At 43.5% G+C, this 25,829-nt stretch overlaps 1 protein-coding gene across 1 annotated transcript; it reads right to left on the bottom strand.

Annotated features, from left to right (window-relative positions):
- Nucleotides 1-9,580: 9,580 nt before the first annotated feature.
- LOC110506818 (E3 ubiquitin-protein ligase TRIM39) lies at nucleotides 9,581-25,524 on the bottom strand. The gene is made up of 8 exons (XM_036981108.1): nucleotides 25,427-25,524; nucleotides 23,260-23,324; nucleotides 22,838-22,934; nucleotides 22,266-22,379; nucleotides 21,999-22,112; nucleotides 13,156-13,642; nucleotides 12,674-13,049; nucleotides 9,581-11,757 (listed from the first exon to the last, which is right to left on the bottom strand). The coding sequence occupies exons 3-8, from the start codon at nucleotides 22,873-22,875 to the stop codon at nucleotides 11,213-11,215; spliced, it is 1,674 nt and encodes a 557-aa protein (XP_036837003.1). The 5' UTR covers nucleotides 22,876-22,934; nucleotides 23,260-23,324; nucleotides 25,427-25,524; the 3' UTR covers nucleotides 9,581-11,212.
- Nucleotides 25,525-25,829: the final 305 nt, after the last annotated feature.

Below are 25,829 nucleotides of genomic sequence, written 5' to 3'. Positions count from 1 at the left end.
TCTTCCCTCCTCCTCTTCCTCCTCCTCTCATTCTGCCTTTTACATCTCTCTCCTTTTCTTCTTTCCCTCCTGTCTTCCCCTCTCCCCCTCATCTTCTTCCCTCCTCCTCTTCCTCCTCCTCTCATTCTGCCTTTTACATCTCTCTCCTTTTCTTCTTTCCCTCCTGTCTTCCCCTCTCCCCCTCATCTTCTACTCCTCCTCCTCTTCCTCTGTCTGTCTCTCCATCTGTATACTGTACGCCCCTCTCCCTCCTCTTTACCCTTATCCTTCTTCCTCTCCTCTTCTTCTCTCTGTCTCTATCTCTCTGTTCCAACAAGCTCTCACAGTCTCACTGCAGAATTAGATTCACATTCTCCAAATGGCAAATTTAGAATTTGCTCCAAACGTCAAATTTCAAAGTGTTTTTGTTGCTCCTGCTGCACTGTATCGTTCCATTTCTCCAAACATCAAATTTAGAAGTAGAGGTGTAAGTTTAGAGACTCATTCTGAATGGTTAAGGTCAAGGTTAAGGTTTTGGATAGGGTTAAAACATTAAGTAATAGTGCTCCCTGTTGCCCCTAGTGGCAGGTTTTGAAGGCATTTCCTGATCTCCTCAGGACATGGATAGACGTCCAATTTTGACAGCAATCTTGAACAACCTGGCTCTGTGCCCCCTGTCCCTCCTGTCTTCCCGCTCCTTCTCTCTCTCCTCTCTCTCTCCTCCTCTCTCCTCTCTCTCTCCTCCTCTCTCCTCTCTCCTCTCTTTCTCCTCCTCTCTCCTCCTGTCTCCTCCTCTCTCTCCTCCTCTCTCCTCTCTCTCTCCTCCTCTCTCCTCTCTCCTCCTCTCTCCTCTCTCCTCTCTCTCTCCTCCTCTCTCCTCTCTCTCTCCTCTTCTCTCCTCCTCTCTCCTCCTCTCTCTCCTCCTCTCTCCTCCTCTCTCCTCTCTCCTCTCTCTCTCCTCCTCTCTCCTCTCTCTCTCCTCTCTCTCTCCTCCTCTCTCCTCCTCTCTCTACTCTCTCCTACTCTCTCCTCCTCTCTCCTCTCTCCTCTCTCTCTCCTCCTCTCTCCTCTCTCTCTCCTCTCTCTCTCCTCCTCTCTCCTCCTCTCTCTACTCTCTCCTACTCTCTCCTCCTCTCTCTCCTCTCTCCTCCTCTCTCCTCCTCTCTCCTCCTCTCTCTCCTCTCCCCTCCTCTCCCCTCCTCTCTCTCCTCTCTCCTCCTCTCTCTCCTCTCTCCTCCTCTCTCTCCTCTCTCCTCCTCTCTCCTCCTCTCTCCTCCTCTCTCCTCTCTCTCTCCTCTCTCTCTCCTCCTCTCTCCTCCTCTCTCTCCTCTCTCCTCCTCTCTCTCCTCTCTCCTCCTCTCTCCTCCTCTCTCTCCTCTCTCCTCCTCTCTCCTCCTCTCTCTCCTCTCTCTTCCTCTCTCCTCCTCTCTCCTCCTCTCTCCAGTGTCGTGAAAAAGTATTTGCCCCCTTTTCAAATTTTCTCTGCTTTGGCATATAGCTGATACTGAATGTTATCAGATTTTCAACCAAAACCTGATATTAGATCAAAGGAACCTGAGTGAAGAAATAACACAACAATTACATACTTATTTCATTTATTTCATAAACAAAGTTATGCAACATCCAATGCCCCCGTGTGAAAAAGAAACTGCCACCTTTAGCTGCAACGACTGCAGCCAAACACTTCCTGTGGTTGTTGATCATTCTCCCATGTCACTGTAACTGGCTCACTCTTCCAAGCAGAAGTGCTGTAACTCAACAACATTTGTGGGTTTTCAAGCATGAAGTGCTTATTTCAATTCCTGCCACAACGTCTCAATTGGGATTAGGTTTGGACTTTGACATTACAGAACTTCAAATTTGTTGCTTTTTAGACAAATGTAATTTAGACTACAGTCATGGCCAAAAGTTTTGAGAATGATACAAATATTAACTTTCCACAAAGTTTGCTGCTTCAGTGTCTTTAGATATTTTTGTCAGATGTTACTATGGAATACTGAAGTATAATTACAAATATTTCATAAGTGTCAAAGGCTTTTATTGACAATTACATGAAGTTGATGCAAAGAGTCAATATTTGCAGTGTTGACCCTACTTTTTCAAGACCTCTGCAATCCACCCTGGCATGCTGTCAATTAACTTCTGGGCCACATCCTGACTGATGGCAGCCCATTCTTGGGTTTGTCAGAATTTGTGGGTTTTTGTTTGTCCATAAACACAAAATATTGATATTTTGTTCCCCGAGCCACTTAGTTATCACTTTAGCTTATGGCAAGGTGCTCCATCATGCTGGAAAAGGCATTGTTCGTCACCAAACTGTTCCTGGATGGTTGGGAGAAGTTGCTCTCGGAGGATGTGTTTGTACCATTCTTCATGGCTGTGTTCTTAGGCAAAATTGTGAAGCCCACTCTCTTGGCTGAGAAGTAACGCCACTTATGAATGGTCTCAGGATGCTTTACTGTTGGCATGAAACAGGACTGATGGTAGCGCTCTCCTTGTCTTCTCCGGACAAGCTTTTTTCCGGATGCCCCAAACAATCGGAAAGGGGATTCATCAAAGAAAATGACTTTACCCCAGTCCTCAGCAGTCCAATACTTGTACCTTTTGCAGAATATCAGTCTGTCCCTGATGTTTTTCTTGGAGAGAAGTGGCTTCTTTGCTGCCGTACTTGACACCAGAACATCCTCCAAGTCTTTGCCTCACTGTGCGTGCAGATGCACTCACACCTGCCTGCTGCCATTCCTGAGCAAGCTCCCACAGCTGAATCAACTTTAGGAGACGGTCCTGGCGCTTGCTGGACTTTCTTGGGTGCCCAGAAGCCTTCTTCACAATAATTAAACAGCTCTCCTTGAAGATCTTGATGATCCGATAAATGGTTGATTTAGGTGCAATCTTACTGACAGCAATATCCTTGCCTATGAAGCCCTTTTTTTGCAAAGCAATGATGACGGCACATGTTTCCTTGCAGGTAACCATGGTTGACAGAGGAAGAACACTGATTCCAAGCACCACCCTCCTTTTGAAACTTCCAGTCTGTTATTCGAACTCAATCAGCATTACAGAGTGATCTCCATCCTTGTCCTCATCAACACTCACACCTGTGTTAACGAGAGAATCACTGACATGATGTCAGCTAGTCCTTTTGTGGCAGGGTTGAAATGCAGTGGAAATGTTTTTTTGAGGATTCAGTTAATTTGCATGGCAAATAGGGACTTTGCAAATAATTGCAATTCATCTGATCACTCTTCATAACATTCTGGAGTATATGCAAATTGCCATCATACAAACTGAGGCAGCAGACTTTGTGAAAATTAATATTTGTGTCATTCTCAAAACTTTTGGCCACGACTGTATATTGTGTGTTTTGGATCATTGTCTTGCTACATGACCCAGCTGCACTTCAGCTTCAGCTCACAGACAGATGGCCTGACATTCTCCTGTAGAATTCTCTGATACAGAGCACAATTCATGGTTCTTTACTGTGGAACGCAGTGTTTGGTTTTCGCCAGGCACAATGGGACCCAAGTCGTCCAAACAGTTACACATCTGTCCATAGAACATTCTGCCACGAGTCTTGATGATCATCCAGTTGCTTACAGGTGCTTTTTGGCAAACTTGAGTCAACTGTTTGGACGGCATTGGTCCCAGTATGCCTGGTGAAAACCAAACACTGCATTCCACAGTAAGAACCTCATTCCAACGGTCAAGCAAGGTGGTGGTAGTGTGATGGTTTGGGGATGCTTTGCTGCCTCAGGACCTGGATGACTTACCTTAATAGAAAGAACCATGAATTCTGCTCTGTATCAGATAATTCCACAGGAGAATGTCAGGCCATCCGTCTGTGAGCTGAAACTGAACTACAGCTGGGTCATGCAGCAAGACAATGATCCAAAACACACAATCAAGTCTACATGAAAATGGTTCAAAAGCAACACATTTGAAGTTTTAGAATGGCCTAGTCAAAGTCCTAATATACCTAATCCAAATTGAGATGTTGTGGCAGGACTTGAAATGGCAGTTCTTGCTTGTTAAAGCAGTTCTTCATGCGAGAGTGGGCCAAAATTCCTCCGCAGGTATGTGAGAGGCTGATCAACAACTACAGGAAGCGTTTGGTTGCAGTCATTGCAGCTAAAGGTGGCAACACCAGTTATTGAGTGTAAGGGGGGGAAAACAGTTATTGCTTTGTTAAATTAAATAAATTAAATAAGTATAAAATTGTTGTGTTATTTGTAAACGCAGGTTCCCTTTATATAATATTAGGTTTTTGTTGAAGATCTGATAACATTCAGTATCAAAAATATGCAAAAATAGAGAACATCAGAAAGGGGGAGAATACATTTTCCCGGCAGTGTGTGTCTCTCTCCCTCTAACTCCCCTCTCCCTCCTGTATTCCTCTTCCTCCTCCCCTCTCCCTCCTGTATTCCTCCTCCTCCCCTCTCCCTGATGTTGATAAGAGATGACAATGTTCTGTACTGGGGTGACAGACCATTCACAGAGAGGTGACAATTAACGTCACAAACAGACACACTACACACACACACATACAAATGTATAAGCACACGCACGTACACACACGCAAGGCAGGTTTCCAGGTGACAAAGATAACAAACCCCACTGTGGTCTCCAGGTGACAAAGACAACAAACCTCACTGTGGACTCCAGGTGACAAAGATAACAAACCTCACTGTGGTTTCCAGGTGACAAAGATAACAAACCCCACTGTGGTCTCCAGGTGACAAAGATAACAAACCTCACTGTGGTCTCCAAGTGACAAAGACAACAAACCCCACTGTGGTCTCCAGGTGACAAAGATAACAAACCCCACTGTGGTCTCCAGGTGACAAAGACAACAAACCTCACTGTGGTCTCCAGGTGACAAAGACAACAAACCTCACTGTGGTCTCCAAGTGACAAAGACAACAAACCCCACTGTGGTCTCCAGGTGACAAAGACAACAAACCTTACTGTGGTCTCCAAGTGACAAAGATAACAAACCCCACTGTGGTCTCCAGGTGACAAAGACAACAAACCTCACTGTGGTCTCCAGGTGACAAAGACAACAAACCTCACTGTGGTCTCCAGGTGACAAAGACAACAAACCTCACTGTGGTCTCCAGGTGTCAAAGACAACAAACCTCACTGTGGTCTCCAGGTGACAAAGACAACAAACCTCACTGTGGTCTCCAGGTGACAAAGACAACAAACCTCACTGTGGTCTCCAGGTGACAAAGACAACACACCTCACTGTGGTCTCCAGGTGACAAAGACAACAAACCTCACTGTGGTCTCCAGGTGACAAAGACAACAAACCTCACTGTGGTCTCCAGGTGACAAAGATAACAAACCTCACTGTGGTCTCCAGGTGACAAAGATAACAAACCTCACTGTGGTTTCCAGGTGACAAAGACAACAAACCTCACTGTGGTTTCCAGGTGACAAAGACAACAAACCTCACTGTGGTCTCCAAGTGACAAAGACAACAAACCTCACTGTGGTCTCCAGGTGACAAAGACAACAAACCTCACTGTGGTCTCCATGTGACAAAGACAACAAACCTCACTGTGGTCTCCAGGTGACAAAGACAACAAACCTCACTGTGGTCTCCAGGTGACAAAGACAACAAACCTCACTGTGGTCTCCAGGTGACAAAGACAACAAACCTCACTGTGGTCTCCAGATGACAAAGGTGAAGAAGTGGAAATCAAACACAAAACATGTTAAACTGAAGTGATGTATTTAAACAGAAAATACACTGGTTAATTTGCTGACATTTTCCTACATCAAAACGTTCCCATCGGGTGTATCATAAGAAGCCTCACTCGTGACTGGCCTGCAGGTCAGCGATGTCAGCCAATGCTGTCAGGATTTGGAAGTGTTTATCTGATGGAGCTCAGCTGTTCTGAGAGTCGTTACTATGGAGACGTGCTTGGAGGAACAGACTATGATGTTATCTAACAGCAAATGGCCTTTTAAATAAGCTAACCCTAAGACTCTTTCTCAATTCATTTTTACTTGATTCCTCATAGCCTCTCTGCTCCTTCTCAAAACACATTGGACAAGAAGATCTTAGTGGAGTGACCATGGATCTTCTCCTCCAATAAGGCTGAATTATGAGTCCAACTCTTACCTTTTTATCCTAACCGCTGACCCCTGGACTATAAAGCTAACGCTTCACAAAGAACAACTAGCTGAAGTACATCAAAAAGTCTGATGTCACTTCTGTTCTTCCTGCATGGCTAGGCCATCTAGTAACAACTAGTGACTAAAACTATTTAACAGAAGAGCAGCTGTTCTGTGTTATAGAAGAGAAAAGAAACAGTAACAAACAGCCCATCCTTGGACACCAAATACTTCTGTAACCACACACTGACGTGGAATGATGCACGACTGGAGTTTATATTAGTTGATGAGAGAATATCGAGCAGTTGAGTTTCTTTCAGTTTGATTAGTGTCATTATCTCCTAATCTAAGCTTCTTTCTCAAGTCTCTCTACAGTTGTGTTAACAACAGTGGCTTTCTCATGTCTCTCTACAGTTGTGTTAACAACAGTGGCTTTCTCATGTCTCTCTACAGTTGTGTTAACAACAGTGACTTTCTCATGTCTCTCTACAGTTGTGTTAACAACAGTGGCTTTCTCATGTCTCTCTACAGTTGTGTTAACAACAGTGACTTTCTCATGTCTCTCTATAGTTGTGTTAACAACAGTGACTTTCTCATGTCTCTCTACAGTTGTGTTAACAACAGTGACTTTCTCATGTCTCTCTACAGTTGTGTTAACAACAGTGGCTTTCTCATGTCTCTCTCTACAGTTGTGTTCACAACAGTGACTTTCTCATGTCTCTCTATAGTTGTGTTAACAACAGTGACTTTCTCATGTCTCTCTACAGTTGTGTTAACAACAGTGACTTTCTCATGTCTCTCTACAGTTGTGTTAACAACAGTGGCTTTCTCATGTCTCTCTACAGTTGTGTTAACAACAGTGACTTTCTCATGTCTCTCTTTACAGTTGTGTTAACAACAGTGACTTTCTCATGTCTCTCTACAGTTGTGTTAACAACAGTGACTTTCTCATGTCTCTCTATAGTTGTGTTAACAACAGTGACTTTCTCATGTCTCTCTACAGTTGTGTTAACAACAGTGACTTTCTCATGTCTCTCTACAGTTGTGTTAACAACAGTGACTTTCTCATGTCTCTCTCTACAGTTGTGTTAACAACAGTGACTTTCTCATGTCTCTCTCTACAGTTGTGTTAACAACAGTGGCTTTCTCATGTCTCTCTAAAGTTGTGTTAACAACAGTGGCTTTCTCATGTCTCTCTACAGTTGTGTTAACAACAGTGACTTTCTCATGTCTCTCTATAGTTGTGTTAACAACAGTGACTTTCTCATGTCTCTCTACAGTTGTGTTAACAACAGTGACTTTCTCATGTCTCTCTACAGTTGTGTTAACAACAGTGACTTTCTCATGTCTCTCTACAGTTGTGTTAACAACAGTGACTTTCTCATGTCTCTCTCTATAGTTGTGTTAACAACAGTGACTTTCTCATGTCTCTCTACAGTTGTGTTAACAACAGTGACTTTCTCATGTCTCTCTACAGTTGTGTTAACAACAGTGACTTTCTCATGTCTCTCTACAGTTGTGTTAACAACAGTGACTTTCTCATGTCTCTCTCTACAGTTGTGTTAACAACAGTGACTTTCTCATGTCTCTCTCTACAGTTGTGTTAACAACAGTGGCTTTCTCATGTCTCTCTAAAGTTGTGTTAACAACAGTGGCTTTCTCATGTCTCTCTACAGTTGTGTTAACAACAGTGGCTTTCTCATGTCTCTCTACAGTTGTGTTAACAACAGTGACTTTCTCATGTCTCTCTATAGTTGTGTTAACAACAGTGACTTTCTCATGTCTCTCTACAGTTGTGTTAACAACAGTGACTTTCGCATGTCTCTCTACAGTTGTGTTAACAACAGTGACTTTCTCATGTCTCTCTACAGTTGTGTTAACAACAGTGACTTTCTCATGTCTCTCTCTATAGTTGTGTTAACAACAGTGACTTTCTCATGTCTCTCTACAGTTGTGTTAACAACAGTGACTTTCTCATGTCTCTCTACAGTTGTGTTAACAACAGTGACTTTCTCATGTCTCTCTACAGTTGTGTTAACAACAGTGACTTTCTCATGTCTCTCTCTACAGTTGTGTTAACAACAGTGACTTTCTCATGTCTCTCTCTACAGTTGTGTTAACAACAGTGACTTTCTCATGTCTCTCTACAGTTGTGTTAACAACAGTGACTTTCTCATGTCTCTCTACAGTTGTGTTAACAACAGTGACTTTCTCATGTATCTCTACAGTTGTGTTACCAACAGCGACTTTCTCATGTCTCTTTACAGTTGTGTTAACAACACCGGCTTTCCCATAGAGGGCACTGAGTCTGATTCATCACTAGGCTAAACAAACACCCACTCTATCAGCGACAGTGCCTTTAGAGAAAGGAGGGAGGGAAGAGAGGGGATAGGCTGAGAGAAGGAAGGTATAGAGTAAGGAGAAGAAGAGAGGGAGGAGAGAGGAAGCAGGAGAGAGGAGGGAGAGAAAGGGCAGATAGAGGCAGTTAGAAGGACTCTCCTCTGAGATGAGAGTCAATTAAATTCAAAACAACTTTATTAGGAAAGGCATATTCAGTTTACAAGTGTAAATATCAACATCAAAACCAGACCTCTCTCTCCAATATAATACATCCTCCTTTAGACAGCACACTATGAATGTGGTGGTTGAGTAGGTAACCCTCCCCTCAGCTTCCATCCACCTCTACTCAGTAGTTCCTCAGTCACATTAACAGTGTCTATCTGAGTGAAGTCTGATCTCTCTCGGGAGGCTGGAGATCGATGCGCTGTGATGATTCTAAGATAAGAAAACTCTAGGTGGCTAATCAATGATGCTAACAGCCCAGCCTGCTAAGTCCAGCATGAACCCAACTGGTTCTAGGTGTGTGTGTGTGCAGAAACCAAATGGCAATCTCTTAAATCTTCCTTGAAAAACACTCTTCCAATAAGGGTTTTAATTGAAGGCTGACTTGAGGATGTGAAATGTTATCCTCATCTGTATTCTCAAAGCTACATAACAACATTACTACAATGTTGCTCCGGTAAGCATTAAGCACATTATTGCACTTAATGGACTGTAAGGAAACAACACCATCTTGTGGCTGTACATTGACATAGAAAACCTCAACTTGGACTGAAATAGGTGCCGGTACTAATTTTTGGTGACGGTACTGTTTATATTTAGGTGCAGGAACTCCACAATACTTTGTAGCTAATATTCCATAAGAGGTACAGGAGCTCAAGTAGAACATTTGAGGTGCCGGTACTCAGCCCAGGTGAACTCCTGCCCAAGTCAAGCACTGCAGGTAACTGCCAAAATAATGGAAACACCTGAGTAAATGTGGGATACAAAGAATATTGAAAGCAGGTACTGTACGTCCACACAGGTGAGGTTCCTGAGTTAATTAAGCAATTAACATCCCATCATGCTTAGGGTCATGTATAAAAATGCTGGGCGGGACATTATTTTGGCTACCATGACCCATAGGATGACAATGCCCCCATCCACAGAGCACGAGTGGTCACTGAATGGTTTGGTCACTGAATGGTTTGATGTGCATGAAAACAATGTAAACCATATGCCATGGCCGTCTCAGTCACCATAATTGAACACTTATGGGAGATTCTGGAGCAGCACCAGAAACAGCGTTTTTCATTAACATCAATAAAACATAACATGATGGAATGTCTTGTGGAAGAATAATGTCGCATCCCTCCAGTAGAGTTCCAGACACTTGTAGAATTTATGCCAAGATGCATTGAAGCTGTTCTGGCTCGTGGTGGCACAAGGCCCTACTAAATCACTTTATGTTGGTGATTCTTTCATTTTGGCAGTTACCTGTACGTTACTGATGCTGAACTGACTGCTCCATTCAAATCAAAGTTTACTGTCATATGCACAGGATACAGCGTAGTGTACACAGTGCAATGGTTTACTGTCATATGCACAGGATACAGCGTAGTGTACACAGTGCAATGGTTTACTGTCATATGCACAGGATACAGCGTAGTGTACACAGTGCAATGGTTTACTGTCATATGCACAGGATACAGAGTAGTGTACACAGTGCAATGGTTTACTGTCATATGCACAGGATACAGCGTAGTGTACACAGTGCAATGGTTTACTGTCATATGCACAGGATACAGCGTAGTGTACACAGTGCAATGGTTTACTGTCATATGCACAGGATACAGCGTAGTGTACACAGTGCAATGGTTTACTGTCATATGCACAGGATACAGAGTAGTGTACACAGTGCAATGGTTTACTGTCATATGCACAGGATACAGAGTAGTGTACACAGTGCAATGGTTTACTGTCATATGCACAGGATACAGAGTAGTGTACACAGTGCAATGGTTTACTGTCATATGCACAGGATACAGCGTAGTGTACACAGTGCAATGAAATGAAATGATTTCCTCCTTCTAGTTCAACAGCAAAAAAAAAGTATTCAACTAAAATATAGTAAGAAACATAATCATGCAGGACAGTATTGAATGATTGTAGTAAGTCATGTAATAATGTAACTTCAGGGGTTTACTGAACATATTACAGTTCATACAGACCTGGGCTTCCTGTTGTATTTATTGGACTTTTTGTTTTCATTCTTCCCAATGTATTGTTATATCAGGAAGAATAATGTGGATCTCGTCCACTAAGAGGATAGATGGACAGGTAGGTCTTATTGGATTACATTATGAGGAAGATGACCAGCACTGACAAACTGGGATTTACTATGTTAACACTTCATTTATTTAACCTTATCCACAAAATAACTTAGTTCTGCATTAATAACTGTAATTGAATGATTACATTATGAGGAAGATGACCAGCACTGGCAAACTGGGATTTACCTTTCTTTGTGCATGTGACATTAAAACTTGAAACTTTAAATAAATTGGTGCTCAACAGATTATAATAATTATTTATGACAGTTACTACTGCAAAAATACCTGCAATTGATTGATGATATCATCAGGAAAAGTTATTACATTATAAATGTGAAATGTAAATACATGATCTGCTGATTTATTTATTATGTATTACATTATAAATAATTATTACATTATCTGTTGGCTATTACATCATTAGTTATGTTAACCGTATTTCAATGTTTTGTATAAAACAGTCAGTCAGTGACATCTACAGGAGTGATGACCAGTGGGGCTGAGTTTTTACCACCATCATTAAGACCGGGGCAGAAGTATGGATAGAGTTTCTCAGTGAAGGTGTAGCCAGTAAAAGAGTAGATATGAGACCTGGCTTCCACATTGTAGAAGGAGACCTGACCCTTCTCATAATCCACAAACACCCCCACCTTCTGGGGCTTCTCTCTCAGGTAGAGGTGGACAGAGGGGTTAGCATTAGCCGTGTACTCTCCATTCTTCAGCCACACAGTCCAGTTTCCATCCTCAGGGCTCAGTGTAATCTTCCCCTTCCTGTTGATGGATTCTTTGACCACTCCTAAAATCCACCTCGTCTTCCCCTTCACCTGCACCTCATAGTAGAATCTCCCTGAGGAGAAACCTTCCTTTCCCAGGACACAGGGAACAGCATCAAACCTCTCTGGGTTGTCAGGGAGATCGTTTTTTATGTCTCTATGTCTCACTTGATTCCCGTCTTCAGACAGGATGAGGTAGGGATGTGCTGTATCATGGTCTAGAGTCACATCCACTGTGGAGAGAAACACACACTTTATTAGAATTAGAAAATATCAGAGGATATAACATCATTCTGGGTAACTGCATTTGACTGTATAATACATTTTACTATGACATATGGATATTTTTCCACTTGAATATGCCATCTAAACTAATGTAATAGTCTATTAATGTAAACACTCTAAATCAGGGGTAGGCAACCCTGGTAAACACTCTAGGTCAGGGGTAGGTAACCCTGGTAAACACTCTAGGTCAGGGGCAAGTAACCCTGGTAAACACTCTAGATCAGGGGTAGGTAACCCTGGTAAACACTCTAGATCAGGGGTAAGTAACCCCGGTAAACACCCTAGATCAGGGGTAAGTAACCCTGGTAAACACTCTAGATCAGGGGTAAGTAACCCTGGTAAACACTCTAGATCAGGGGTAGGTAACCCTGGTAAACACTCTAGATCAGTGGTAAGTAACCCTGGTAAACACTCTAGATCAGGGGTAAGTAACCCTGGTAAACACTCTAGATCAGGGGTAAGTAACCCTGGTAAACACTCTAGATCAGGGGTAGGTAACCCTTGTGAACACTAGATCAGGGGTAGGCAACCCTGGTAAACACTAGACAGGAGACATACTTGCCAGTCTCAGAGCACTTTGTGCCACATACAGGGTTGTTGAGTCAAAGACTAACTGAAGCATAACATGCACTGACCAGGATATTTTCTGACAGTTTCAAGTTCTAAAATACAGCAACAAATAGGTAACACTTTCCTTGAGGGTTGTTGACATAGAGCATACAGTATACTGTAACACCTTTATGAAACCAGTCATAACATCTTTATGGTGCAGTATTCTTCAGAATCTGTTAACAATACTATCTAATTTATGTACCTTAAAACATCTATACTGCCACTATAAGGAGCCGATTCTGTCACACTAACCATAGTCCATCGTCATTTTCTTCAGGACAGGCTTTATGTGTTGGTGTAGGTCTGAGCTGAGAGTGGCTATGGTCTTATTCAGATCAGCAGTTCTGATGTCCATCAGTTGTTTCTCGATTGTTGCATCTTGTTTCAGCACAGCATTCTCTTTACTGAGCTCACCAACATCATGTTTGAGTTTAGAGATCTCCTGCTCCAAGTCTGAGTTTAACTTAGAGATGTTCTTCAGCTCAGAGATCTCTTTCCTCAGCTCACAGTTTGTCTTATTCAGATCAAAAAACCCTTCATCTGATTTCTCTTCTTCCTCTTTAACTTCCATCTTCATCTTTTTACAGACACTCTTCCCCTCCTCCTCCTCAGTCTTCATAGCACCCTCCTGAAGAGAAACCGTGATACACATTTAATCAAATTATAATTGTATTATAAGCACTTGTAGATAAGTGTTTGTAGCCATTCAAATAGTGTATTGTTAATGACATTACCTCTTTGATCACCTCTGTCTTTCCAGCGTTGCCATGAAGTTCTTTGTGTCCCCCGTCTCCATAGACATCAGCCAGGGTGTGTCTCTGCAGTGCTGGGACAGTGTAGTGCTGCCTGACGTGGCTCTCACAGTAGGAGACAGTGCAGGTCAGACAGGACTTCACCGCTCTGAGCTTCTGTCCAGAGCAGATATCACAGGCCACGTCCCCAGGCCCAGCATAGCCCAGAGCAGGGAGGGCAGGACTGAAGCCTGCCTGCTGGAGCCCCTGGAGCAACCTGGCCAAGGCTGTGTTAGTGCAGAGCACTGGCCGGTCTCTGGATCTCTTACTGCACTGGAGACACACATAGTCTCCTGCAGGGCCGGGCTGGGCCCAGTATGTGCTGATGCACTGCCTGCAGTAACTGTGTCCACAGGGAATGGAGACCGGGTCCCTCAGCACCTCTGAACACACAGAACATCTGAACTGATCCTCAGCCAGCAGACTGCCACTGCAGAGACACAGGAAGTAGTGAGTGAGTGAATGAGTGAGTGAGTGAGTGAGTGAGTGAGTGAGTGAGTGAGTGAGCAGCACATCAGAAATCAGCTCAATGTAATTAATTGAAGACTCCAACCACTTCTGGGAAAATAGGAAAACAAACAATAACACGGAGTTATCTATACAAAACAGTGATGTATGGATAAACCACTTCTCCAATATTTTGGGCTCTATAACAAAGAACAAACAGCAAAAACATATACAGTAGGAGAACAAGTATTTAATACACTGACGATTTTGCAGGTTTTCCTACTTACAAAGCATGTAGAGGTCTGTCATTTTTATCATAGGTACACTTCAACTGTGAGAGACGGAATCGAAAACAAAACCCCAGAAAATCACATTGTATGATTTTTATGCATTTTATTGCATGAAATAAGTATTTGATCACCTACCAAACAGTAAGAATTCCGACTCTCACAGACCTGTTAGTTTTTCTTTAAGAAGCCCTCCTGTTCTCCACTCATTACCTGTATTAAACCACCATTTTTTGGGCAGGGGCACAAGGGGAGGTCTGTTGGTTGTTGATGGAGCAGTGTGAGGAGGGAGATCCGAGAGAGATGTTGGTTAGGTGTATTCTGCAGCGCATTCGCCCTGAAGAGCGCCTCCTCAGTCCGGTTCGTCCTGTGCCGGCTCTCCGCACTCGCCCTGAGGCGCGTGTCATCAGTCCGGTGAAACCTGTGCCGGCTCCACGCACCAGGCCTCTAGTGCGCCTCCTCAGCCCGGTACGTCCTGTGCCGGCTGCCCGCACTCGCCCTGAAGGGCGTGTCATCAGTTCGGTGAAACCTGTACCGGCTCCACGCACCAGGCCTCCAGTGCGCCTCCTCAGCCCGGTACGTCCTGTGCCAGGTCCTCGACCTGAAGAGCGTGTCATCAGTCCGGTGAAACCTGTGCCAGCTCCACGCATCAGGACTCCAAATCAAATCAAATCAAATTTTATTTGTCACATACACATGGTTAGCAGATGTTAATGCGAGTGTAGCGAAATGCTTGTGCTTCTAGTTCCGACAATGCAGTAATAACCAACAAGTAATCTAGCTAACAATTCCAAAACTACTACCTTATAGACACAAGTGTAAGGGGATAAAGAATATGTACATAAAGATATATGAATGAGTGATGGTACAGAGCGGCATAGGCAAGATACAGTACATGGTATTGAGTGCAGTATATACATATGAGATGAGTATGTAAACAAAGTGGCATAGTTAAAGTGGCTAGTGATACATGTATTACATAAAGATGCAGTAGATGATATAGAGTACAGTATATACATATACATGTGAGATGAATAATGTAGGGTATGTAAACATTATATTAGGTAGCATTGTTTAAAGTGGCTAGTGATATATTTTACATCATTTCCCATCAATTCCCATTATTAAAGTGGCTGGAGTTGAGTCAGTGTGTTGGCAGCAGCCACTCAATGTTAGTGGTGGCTGTTTAACAGTCTGATGGCCTTGAGATAGAAGCTGTTTTTCAGTCTCTCGGTCCCAGCTTTGATGCACCTGTACTGACCTCGCCTTCTGGATGATAGCGGGGTGAACAGGCAGTGGCTCGGGTGGTTGCTGTCCTTGATGATTTTTATGGCCTTCCTGTGACATCGGGTGGTGTAGGTGTCCTGGAGGGCAGGTAGTTTGCCCCCGGTGATGCGTTGTGCAGACTTCACTACCCTCTGGAGAGCCTTACGGTTGTGGGCGGAGCAGTTGCCGTACCAGGCGGTGATACAGCCCGACAGGATGCTCTCGATTGTGCATCTGTAGAAGTTTGTGAGTGCTTTTGGTGACAAGCCGAATTTCTTCAGCCTCCTGAGGTTGAAGAGGCGCTGCTGCGCCTTCTTCACGATGCTGTCTGTGTGGGTGGACCAATTCAGTTTGTCTGTGATGTGTACGCCGAGGAACTTAAAACTTACTACCCTCTCCACTACTGTTCCATCGATGTGGATAGGGGGGTGTTCCCTCTGCTGTTTCCTGAAGTCCACAATCATCTCCTTAGTTTTGTTGACGTTGAGCGTGAGGTTATTTTCCTGACACCACACTCCGAGGGCCCTCACCTCCTCCCTGTAGGCCGTCTCGTTGTTGTTGGTAATCAAGCCTACCACTGTTGTGTCGTCCGCAAACTTGATGATTGAGTTGGAGGCGTGCGTGGCCACGCAGTCGTGGGTGAACAGGGAGTACAGAACGAGGGCTCAGAACGCACCCTTGTGGGGCCCCAGTGTTGAGGATCAGCGGGGTGGAGATGTTGTTGCCTACCCTCACCACCTGGGGGCGGCCCGTCAGGAAGTCCAGTACCCAGTTGCACAGGGCGGGGTCGAGACCCAGGGTCTCGAGCTTGATGACGAGCTTGGAGGGTACTATGGTGTTGAATGCCGAGCTGTAGTTGATGAACAGCATTCTCACATAGGTATTCCTCTTGTCCAGATGGGTTAGGGCAGTGTGCAGTGTGGTTGAGATTGCATCGTCTGTGGACCTATTTGGGCGGTAAGCAAATTGGAGTGGGTCTAGGGTGTCAGGTAGGGTGGAGGTGATATGGTCCTTGACTAGTCTCTCAAAGCACTTCATGATGACGGAAGTGAGTGCTACGGGGCGGTAGTCATTTAGCTCAGTTACCTTAGCTTTCTTGGGAACAGGAACAATGGTGGCCCTCTTGAAGCATGTGGGAACAACAGAGTGGGATAGGGATTGATTGAATATGTCCGTAAACACACCAGCCAGCTGGTCTGCGCATGCTCTGAGGGCGCGGCTGGGGATGCCGTCTGGGCCTGCAGCCTTGCGAGGGTAAACACGTTTAAATGTTTTACTCACGTCGGCTGCAGTGAAGGAGAGTACGCAGGTTTTGGTAGCGGTCCGTGTCAGTGGCACTGTATTGTCCTCAAAGCGGGCAAAAAAGTTATTTAGTCTGCCTGGGAGCAAGACATCCTGGTCCGTGACGGGGCCGGTTTTCTTTTTGTAATCCGTGATTGACTGTAGACCCTGCCACATACCTCTTGTGTCTGAGCCGTTGAATTGAGATTCTACTTTGTCTCTATACTGACGCTTAGCTTGTTTGATTGCCTTGCGGAGGGAATAGTTACACTGTTTGTATTCGGTCATGTTACCAGACACCTTGCCCTGATTAAAAGCAGTGGTTCGGGCTTTCAGTTTCACGCGAATGCTGCCATCAATCCACGGTTTCTGGTTTGGGAATGTTTTAATCGTTGCTATGGGAACGACATCTTCAACGCACGTTCTAATGAACTCGCTCACCGAATCAGCGTATTCATCAATGTTGTTGTCTGACGCAATACGAAACATATCCCAGTCCACGTGATGGAAGCAGTCTTGGAGTGTGGAATCAGATTGGTCGGACCAGCGTTGAACAGACCTCAGCGCGGGAGCTTCTTGTTTTAGTTTCTGTCTGTAGGCAGGGATCAACAAAATGGAGTCGTGGTCAGCTTTTCCGAAAGGAGGGCGGGGCAGGGCCTTATATGCGTCGCGGAAGTTAGAATAGCAGTGATCCAAGGTTTTTCCAGCACTGGTTGTGCAATCGATATGCTGATAAAATGTTTTCAGATTAGCCTTGTTAAAATCCCCAGCTACAATGAATGCAGCCTCCGGATAAATGGATTCCAGTTTGCACAGAGTCAAATAAAGTTTGTTCAGAGTTTGTTGAGCAAAGTTTGTTGAGCCATCGATGTGTCTGCTTGGGGGGGAATATATACGGCTGTGATTATAATCTAAGAGAATTCCCTTGGTTAGATAATGCGGTCGACATTTGATTGTGAGGAATTCTAAATCAGGTGAACAGAAGGACTTGAGTTCCTGTATGTTGTTATGATCACACCACGTTACGTTAACCATGAAGCATACGCCCCCGCCCCTCTTCTTACCAGAAAGATGTTTGTTTCTGTCTGCATCGCGCGTGGAGAAACCAGCTGGCTGCACCGACTCCGATAGCATCTCTCCAGTAAGCCTCCCCAGCACGGGACGTCCTGTGCCGGTTCCCCGCACTGCCCGGAAGAGAGTGTCATCAGTCCGGTGAAACCTGTGCCGGCTCCATGCACCCGGCCTCCAGTGCGCCTCCCCAGTCCGGTACGCCCTGTGCCGGCTCCCCGCACTCGCCCTGAAGAGCGTGTCATGGGTCCGGTGAAACCTGTGCCGGCTCCACGCACCAGGCCTCCAGTGCGCCTCTCCAGTCCGGTACGCCCTGTGCCGGCTCCCCGCACTCGCCCTGAAGAGCGTGTCATGGGTCCGGTGAAACCTGTGCCGGCTCCACGCACCATGCCTCCAGTGCACCTCCCCAGACCGGTACGTCCTGTGCCGGCTCCCCGCACTCACCCTGAAGAGTGTGTCACCAGCCCCGAGTCTCCAGCGACGGTCTATAGCCCGGAACCTCCAGCGACGGTTCACAGTCCAGAGCTTCCAGCGACGGTTCACAGTCCAGAGCTTCCAGCGACGGTCCATGGCCCGGAGCTTCCAGTGACGGTCCACGGCCCGGAGCTTCCTGCATCGGTGCCCAGTCCAGGCATGGCGTCCAGTCCCGTTCAATGGCCGGAGCCTTCCACTGCGCAAGTGCTCTGTCCAGGCACGGCATCCAGTCCCGCTCCATGGCCTGAGCCCTCCTCTGCGCCAGTGCTCAGTCCAGGCACAGCGTCCAGTCCCGCTCCATGGCCGGAGCCTTCCTCTGCGCCGGTGCTCAGTCCAGGCACAGCGTCCAGTCCCGCTCCATGGCCTGAGCCTTCTTCTGCGCCCGTGCTCAGTCCAGGCACAGCGTCCAGTCCCGCTCCATGGCCTGAGCCTTCCTCTGCGCCGGTGCTCAGTCCAGGCACGGCATCCAGTCCCGCTCCATGGCCGGAGCCTTCCTCTGCGCCGGTGCCCAGTCCAGGCATGGCGTCCAGTCCCGCTCCATGGCCGGATCCTTCCTCTGCGCCAGTGCTCAGTCCAGGCACGTTGTCCAGTCCTGATCCATGGCCGGAGCCTTCCTCTGAGACGGTGCTCAGTCCAGGCACGTTGTCCAGTCCCGCTCCATGGCCAGAGCCTTCCTCTGCTCCGGTGCCCAGTGCCCAGTCTGCGAACGGTCCACTCATTTATAACAAACGTGACACTGAGAGACAAGACAAAAAGGGCCTTCTATGCCATCAAAAGGAACATAACATTCAACATACCAATTAGAATCTGGCTAAAAATACTTGAATAATTTATAGAACCCATTGCCCTTTATGGTTGTGAGGTCTGGGGTCCGCTCACCAACCAAGAATTCACAAAATGGGACAAGCACCAAATTGAGACTCTGCATGCAGAATTCTGCAAAAAATATCCCCTGTGTACATAATATGATATCTGAAATGTCTTTCTTCTTTTGGAACTTTGTGAGTGTAATGTTTACTGTTCATTTTGTATTGTTTATTTCACTATTTCACTTGCTTTGGCAATGTAAATATATGTTTCCCATGCCAATAAAGCCCTTAAATTGAAATGGAATTGAGAGGGAGAGAAGGTGTGAGTATACAGTACATATAGCTAGCCTCCTTTCTAAACTTTAGCTGGCTGTAGTCTGTCAAAAATCCCCCCACTGACTTACAGTTGCGCTTGACTAATGAAATATTGACAAATAAGTACTTGAAGTTTAAGGCTGTTATTTTCTGCAGGTTCAAGGAACTGTTACGGGGTCGCCAGTTGCGCCTAATTATGCTAATTTGTTTATGGGGAAATTTGAGTTGGACTTTGTATACAATAACAATCCCCATTCTAGGTTTATGAAAGTGTTTTTGAGACATTTCCTTAATTTGGTCAGGTGACTTGCAGGAATTCTATGCATTGGGAAAGTTCAGACCACTTACCTTTTTCCACATTTAGTTACTTTACAGCCTTACTATAAAAATGATTAAATTATATGTTTTCCTCATCAATCTACACACAATACACCATAATAACAAAGCAAAAACAGGTTTTTAGAACATTTTGCAAACGTATTACATTTTTTAAAACAGAAATACCTTATTTACATAAGTATTTAGTCACTGCTATGAGACTCGAAATTGAGCTCAGGTGCATCCTGTTTCCATTGATCATTCTTGAGATGTTTCTACAACTTGATTGTAGTCCATCTGTGGTAAATTCAATTGATTGGACATGATTTGGAAAGGCACACACCTGTCTATATAATGTCCCACAGTTGACAGTGCATATCAGAGCAAAAACCAAGCCATGAGGTCGAAGGAACTGTCCATAGAGCTCCGAGACATGATTGTGCTGTTTGGAGTTTGCCAAAAGGCACCTAACGGACTCAGTCCATGAGAAACAAGATTATCTGGTCTGATGAAACCAAGATTGAACTCTTTGGCCTGAATGCCAAGCGTCACATCTGGAGGAAACCTGACACCATCCCTACGGTGAAGCATGGTGGTGGCAGCATCATGCTGTTGGAATGTTTATCAGAGGCACAGACTGAGAGACTAGTCAGGATAGAGGGAAAAATTAACAGAGCAAAGTACAGAGAGATCCTTGATGAAAACCTTCTCCAGAGCGCTGAGGACCTCAGACTGGGGCGAAGGTTCCAACAGGACAAAGACCCTAAGCACACAGCCAAGACAGTGCAGGAGTGGCTTTGGGATAAGTCTCTGAATGTCCTTGAGTGGCCCTGCCAGAGCACAGACCTGAACCCAATCTAACATCTCTGGAGAGAGCTGAAAATAGCTGTGCAGCGACGCTCCCTATCCAACCTGACAAAGCTAGAGAGGATCTGCAGAGAAGAATGGGAGAAACTCCCCAAATACAGGTGTGCCAAGCTTGTAGCGTCATACCCAAGATGAATCGAGGCTGTAATCACTGCCTAACAAAGTACTGAGTAAAGGGTCTGAATACTTATGTAAATGTGATATATTTTTTAAAATGTTTTAATACATTTGCAAACATTTCTAAAAACCTGTTTTTGCATTGTCATTATGGGGTATTGTGTATAGATTGATGAGGGGGAAAAAACAATTGAATCCATTGTAGAATAAGGCTGTAACGTACAAAATGTTGGCAACGTCAAGAGGTCTGAATACATTCCGAATGCACTGCAAATAAATTCCAGGGTGTGGACCATTAAATTCACGTTGGTATCCAATAAAGATCATGTTTCCTTTTTGGATGTTTTGTTTAAGAAAGATGGCAACGGCCTGCACACTGAGGAGCATAGAAAAGAAACAGATAGAAATACCTTTCTTAATTTCAGTAGTTATCATACACTTTCATAAATACAATTATTGACCATATAGCCAACTCCTTCACATTAGGCACATTTGTGATTCTGATTTAACATGTAATGTACTGTACATGCCAAATATTTATGTGAAGAATTCAAAACAAGAGGGTATAAAGAAGAATTATAGGACAATTGCCTTAAAACGGTAAGAGAAACTGAGTGGAATCTATTACTGCAACCACGTCAAAATAATTAATTCTCCTCCCTCTACAACGTTGGTGTCCACCCACCTACAGTCCCATTTCAAGGTTGATCGGGAAGTGGTCAATAGACATTGGCACATATTACACAGCGTCTCCAGCTTTGGAAAATAATTTGAATCCCCCCAAAGGTTTTGCTATAAAATGTACGGGATTGCTTAGTATGGTCAGATTTGCCTAAGAAAAAAGTATTGCATATCATTACTGATGGTATTTTCCCTTGTCACAACTGTGTCCACTGTTATGCCATGATCAGAGGGAACTCTCTTATCCATCCCCATTCGTGTGAGGATAAAGGTTTGAGGTAGAATAACATGTAACATCAAATATGTTGTATTTCTCCTGTAACTTGTATTATGTGGGTAAGAACAAACGTGAACTTAAGACGAGGATTTGTGAGCATAAGCGCTCCATTCACAACCATGATGAAAATATACTGTACCTGTTGCGAAGCATTTCAACAGCCATAATCGTAAACTACGTGCCTTACGTTATATGGGCATTGAAATGGTGAGTGCACCATATCAATGCACCACATAGGGGAGGAAGTAGGGATAAATGACTTCTCCATTTAGGCCCCAGTATCCCTAAATGAGGAATGTTCCTTTTCTTGTTTTATGTTGAAGGCTATAAATATGTAGGCCGAAAACACACTCCTATAGGCTGCGATGACATCACCATGGATCTTTATTGTGTGTTTGTGTATATATATTGTGTTTCCCACACAGCTCCCTCTGCTGGGATCTCATGATTGGGCTAATACTGACTTTGTGAATCTATAATTGTGTGGCCTGTATTGTTGTCGTAACATTGCTTCAATAAAAATATGTTATTTTAAGTTTATTCACCAGAGCGCTGTCCTATTTTTGTTCATATCAATACCTTGGATCGGGAGTCCAGGTTTCTCTTTTAAAGTTTTCAGATGGCTCCATTGACCTGTCACTCTTCTTGTTGAGACAGCTTGGAGCAGGAGACGTCACTCTCGCCTGCTTGACACTGTAATTCATACAGAAATTATCTTATCCTCGGCACATTAATATTATCATTGAAGTGAAAGAAGATTAAACACATAATTCTCAACTTCTCATATAGCTCTAGTCTAAGTACGCTATCTGTCTGCAGTCTGAATAAGCCTTTATTAACGATCACCGTATATCAAGGGTCCGGATTTCTCTTTTAAAGTTTTCTGGTGGCTCCATTGACCAGTCACTCTTCATAGACAGACAGCTGGGAGCAGGTGACTCTACTCTCTCCTGTTTGAACCTATATGAAATAATAAAACCCAATTTACAGTGTAAATATCAAGAGGCTCTGCATCCTACCATTACAAAATGAAATAGTGAATAATATATTTATTCATTCAGAATATGTTTTTCTGAGCACACACATACATTTAGATAGTATAGTGTATTGTGCAACCTTAGATCAGGTGGACCAACTTTTTCTTTAAAATGTATGGGTGGATCCATTGACCTGTCACTCTTCATAGACAGACAGCTAGGAGCAGGATATGTAACTCTCTCCTGCTTGACACTACACATTATATAAAATATAAAATAAGTCAATGTTTCACATGGTGATATGCTTTCTAATGTTTTATTTTGAGCCAGTGAGGTGGTTTGTAAAAATATGATTTTGTATGAAGTTTGTACTTAGAATAGCAGAGTGAAACATAACCTTGGTTAGTGTTTATCCCTAGACTCCACCTCTCTCTGACTCACCTCCTGCTCAGGACTCCAGGGTCTCCCTCAGGCTCCATACAGTCTAATGTCTGTTTAAGACTCTTGACTGCTCAGACAGATCTCTCACTCAGAAAACCTATCCAGTAAACATAAACAGTTATGTCTATATACAGGACAATATAAAGCTCTATCTATAAGTAGTTTCATACAGCATTGCATCTTAGTAATCATGCATTATGTCACCCTTTATAAAGCAGTTATTTTTTATTGACTAAATGTTAAGTCACGTTTGGGTATGGACCCTATAGTAAACTGTTATGTCACCCTTTACAGATTCTACAGTTTAACACAAGCTCATAGATGACTTGTGAATCATCTCTGTAGTGCTTAAAGACTTTATATATTTTATATAAAGCCTTTATAAGTTGTAGTTAGTTTAAAGAGGGACCCTGCGGTCTTACCTGATCACACAAAACATCTGTTGTAGGGATATTCTGTAGGCTTCGTGTTCATGTTTTCAACCTCTCTGCAAAAGAGAACCCATTGTCAAACAGGAAAAGGCTGGCTGCTCAAAGCAACAAAACTTTTTTTTATTCAATATTTATATATATTTTTAGAATTCTTTACTTCTACTGATATATCATTGTGATTAGCCAGGTTTCAATTCAGTTTGCGACAGATTTTCATGAGTATGTTCTAAAATCTGCACAAAGCAATCTGCACATTTTCCCACAAGAGATGTTTCCATCAAACGTACTTTTTGCGGATAAAAGACTGTGCGTGATGACGTAGTACATAAAAATAACTTGTTCAGTTAAATGACCATGTACACAGTTAAAAATACAAGTTAAATGGGTTTTCATCGCATCTTCAACTCTACTGCTGGTTGTCACAAAAACAGTTGAGTTATATCCTCCTGAGACCCAGAAATGAATTTTGTCCTCTCTAGTGGACATCAGTTCTTGGTCTGTATCTCTGAGGTCATACAAGCCACTGCATTAAGTCTTTTTATCCCTTTGAGAGGACATTCTGGGATTTTCAACAATAACACGTGTGGGGGTGTGACCTTGACAACTTTATCTTCCTGGTTCTTAAAAATTAGAACATTTTAAGGAAATGTAAAAGAAGTGTGTGTAATTACTAATTATATTTTTCTGTGATTTTGATATTCAAATTGTTCCTAGTGAGTAAATATCTTGTTTATCAAGAAATTACACCTTACGCCACAACTATGTTTACGCCACAACTATGTTTTTCACCTACTGTACTTTTTTCATATTTGCATCCTAAAGACCACGACAGAGGACAATTTTGCACTTACAATAAAATATCAATAAAAACAATTCTAAATAAATTAATGGTAATTAGTTTTTTTCACCCCAAAACACGTGTTATGTAAAAAATAAACACCTTTTTGGGGGGGTGGGGGGTCTTAAAAGATATGGCAAATGTGCCCACTCTGGTCTTGGCACGAGTGCTCTAGCCAACAGCTCGCAGAAACGGGCCTACAGTGCAGGTGGGCTACCAGCGCTATGAGATCATTATAAACTCAACATAAGCTGAAATAATACATCCCAGAAATGTTCCATACACACACATAGCGCCTTTCTCTCAAATGCTGTGCACACATTTGTTTACAGCCTTGTTAGTGAGCATTTCTCCTTTGCCAAGATAATTCATCCACCTGACAGGTGTGGCATATCAAGAACTTGATTAAACAGCAGGATCATTACACAGGTGCACCTTGTGCTGGGGACAATAAAAGGCCACTTTAAAATGTGCAGTTTTGTCGCACAATAATGAGGAGAACTTCTGGCTGTAATAAAGCCTTTTTGTGGGGAAAAATTCATTCTGATTGGCTGGGCCTGGCTCATCAGTGGGCGGGCCTGGCTGCCAAGTGGTTGGGCATATTGCCCTCCAAGACCCACCCATGGTTTTACCCCTGCCCAATCATGTGAAATCCACAGATTAGGGCCTAATGAATTTCAATTGACTGATTTCCGTATGATCTGTTACTCAGTAAAATCTTAGAAATTGTTGCATGTTGCATTTATATTTTTGTTCAGTGTATATAAATATTTGCGCATAAAGGCGTTTCCACCGCAATTTCTCGCATCATACATTTTACCGAAACAAAAAGGTCTCACCTTGTCAAACGAACAAATTGCCTGTCTGAATTTATAAAATTGAACCGGCATTATATGTTTCTATCAGCCCGCTCGTCCGGTCGTTAGATGGAAACCTGGTTATTTAGATCTAAGTTGTAGCGCCTTTAGAAAAATGTATTTCCTCATAACCTTGAAGGCCTAGCTAGTATACTGAAACCCCCTTCATCTCCTGAAAAATACAGACTGCAGCCCAAAATGGACTCTACTATGACTGTCATTCATAGCCACTTTACACATATCGGATACATAAATTGTCATTTCAATAGTATTTATCTACCAGAACTTTATCAGAACAATTAAATACGTAGCAGGTTACATAACCTAGGCCAACACTCTATTTATTAACACATGGTGGTTACTGCACATGTGTTTCATGAAAGATAATAATAATGCAAATTGTTTCTATAACACTTTAAATAATTAAATAAAACATGAAATGAGATTATTGCATTTTATTTACCAATCTCTGCAAACATCTGGAACAGGAGTATCGAACTGCAAGCCCTCAAGAATTGCGTGTAACTTTACTTTTACTTTCATTTCGACAGTAAGATCACGAGGTCCAATTCTGCATACTGCTCTATTCCTGGGAAGTAGTACATTGGCGCGGTCTAGTGGCTGAAAACTGAACAATGTGTTTTGAGATGGTTTTGAACAAAACATTTAAATTAAGCATTGACAATCTGTTTGCTTATTCTCTCTCTCTCTCTCTCTCTCTCTCTCTCTCTCTCTCTCTCGCAACTCTCTCTCTCTCGTACTCTCGGTCTGTGATGAAGCCAAGGACTCGTCTTCTCCTCTCATTTATCTACACCAATCTGAAAAAACAGGCTAGATAAAAAAGGAAGGAGGTGCAGATGCAAGGA

This window comes from Oncorhynchus mykiss, chromosome 6 (assembly GCF_013265735.2).
Source record: "Oncorhynchus mykiss isolate Arlee chromosome 6, USDA_OmykA_1.1, whole genome shotgun sequence".
Lineage (NCBI taxonomy): Eukaryota > Metazoa > Chordata > Actinopteri > Salmoniformes > Salmonidae > Oncorhynchus > Oncorhynchus mykiss.
The sequence above is the reverse complement of the archived record's forward strand: the minus strand, read 5'-3'. Positions and strand labels throughout refer to the sequence as shown.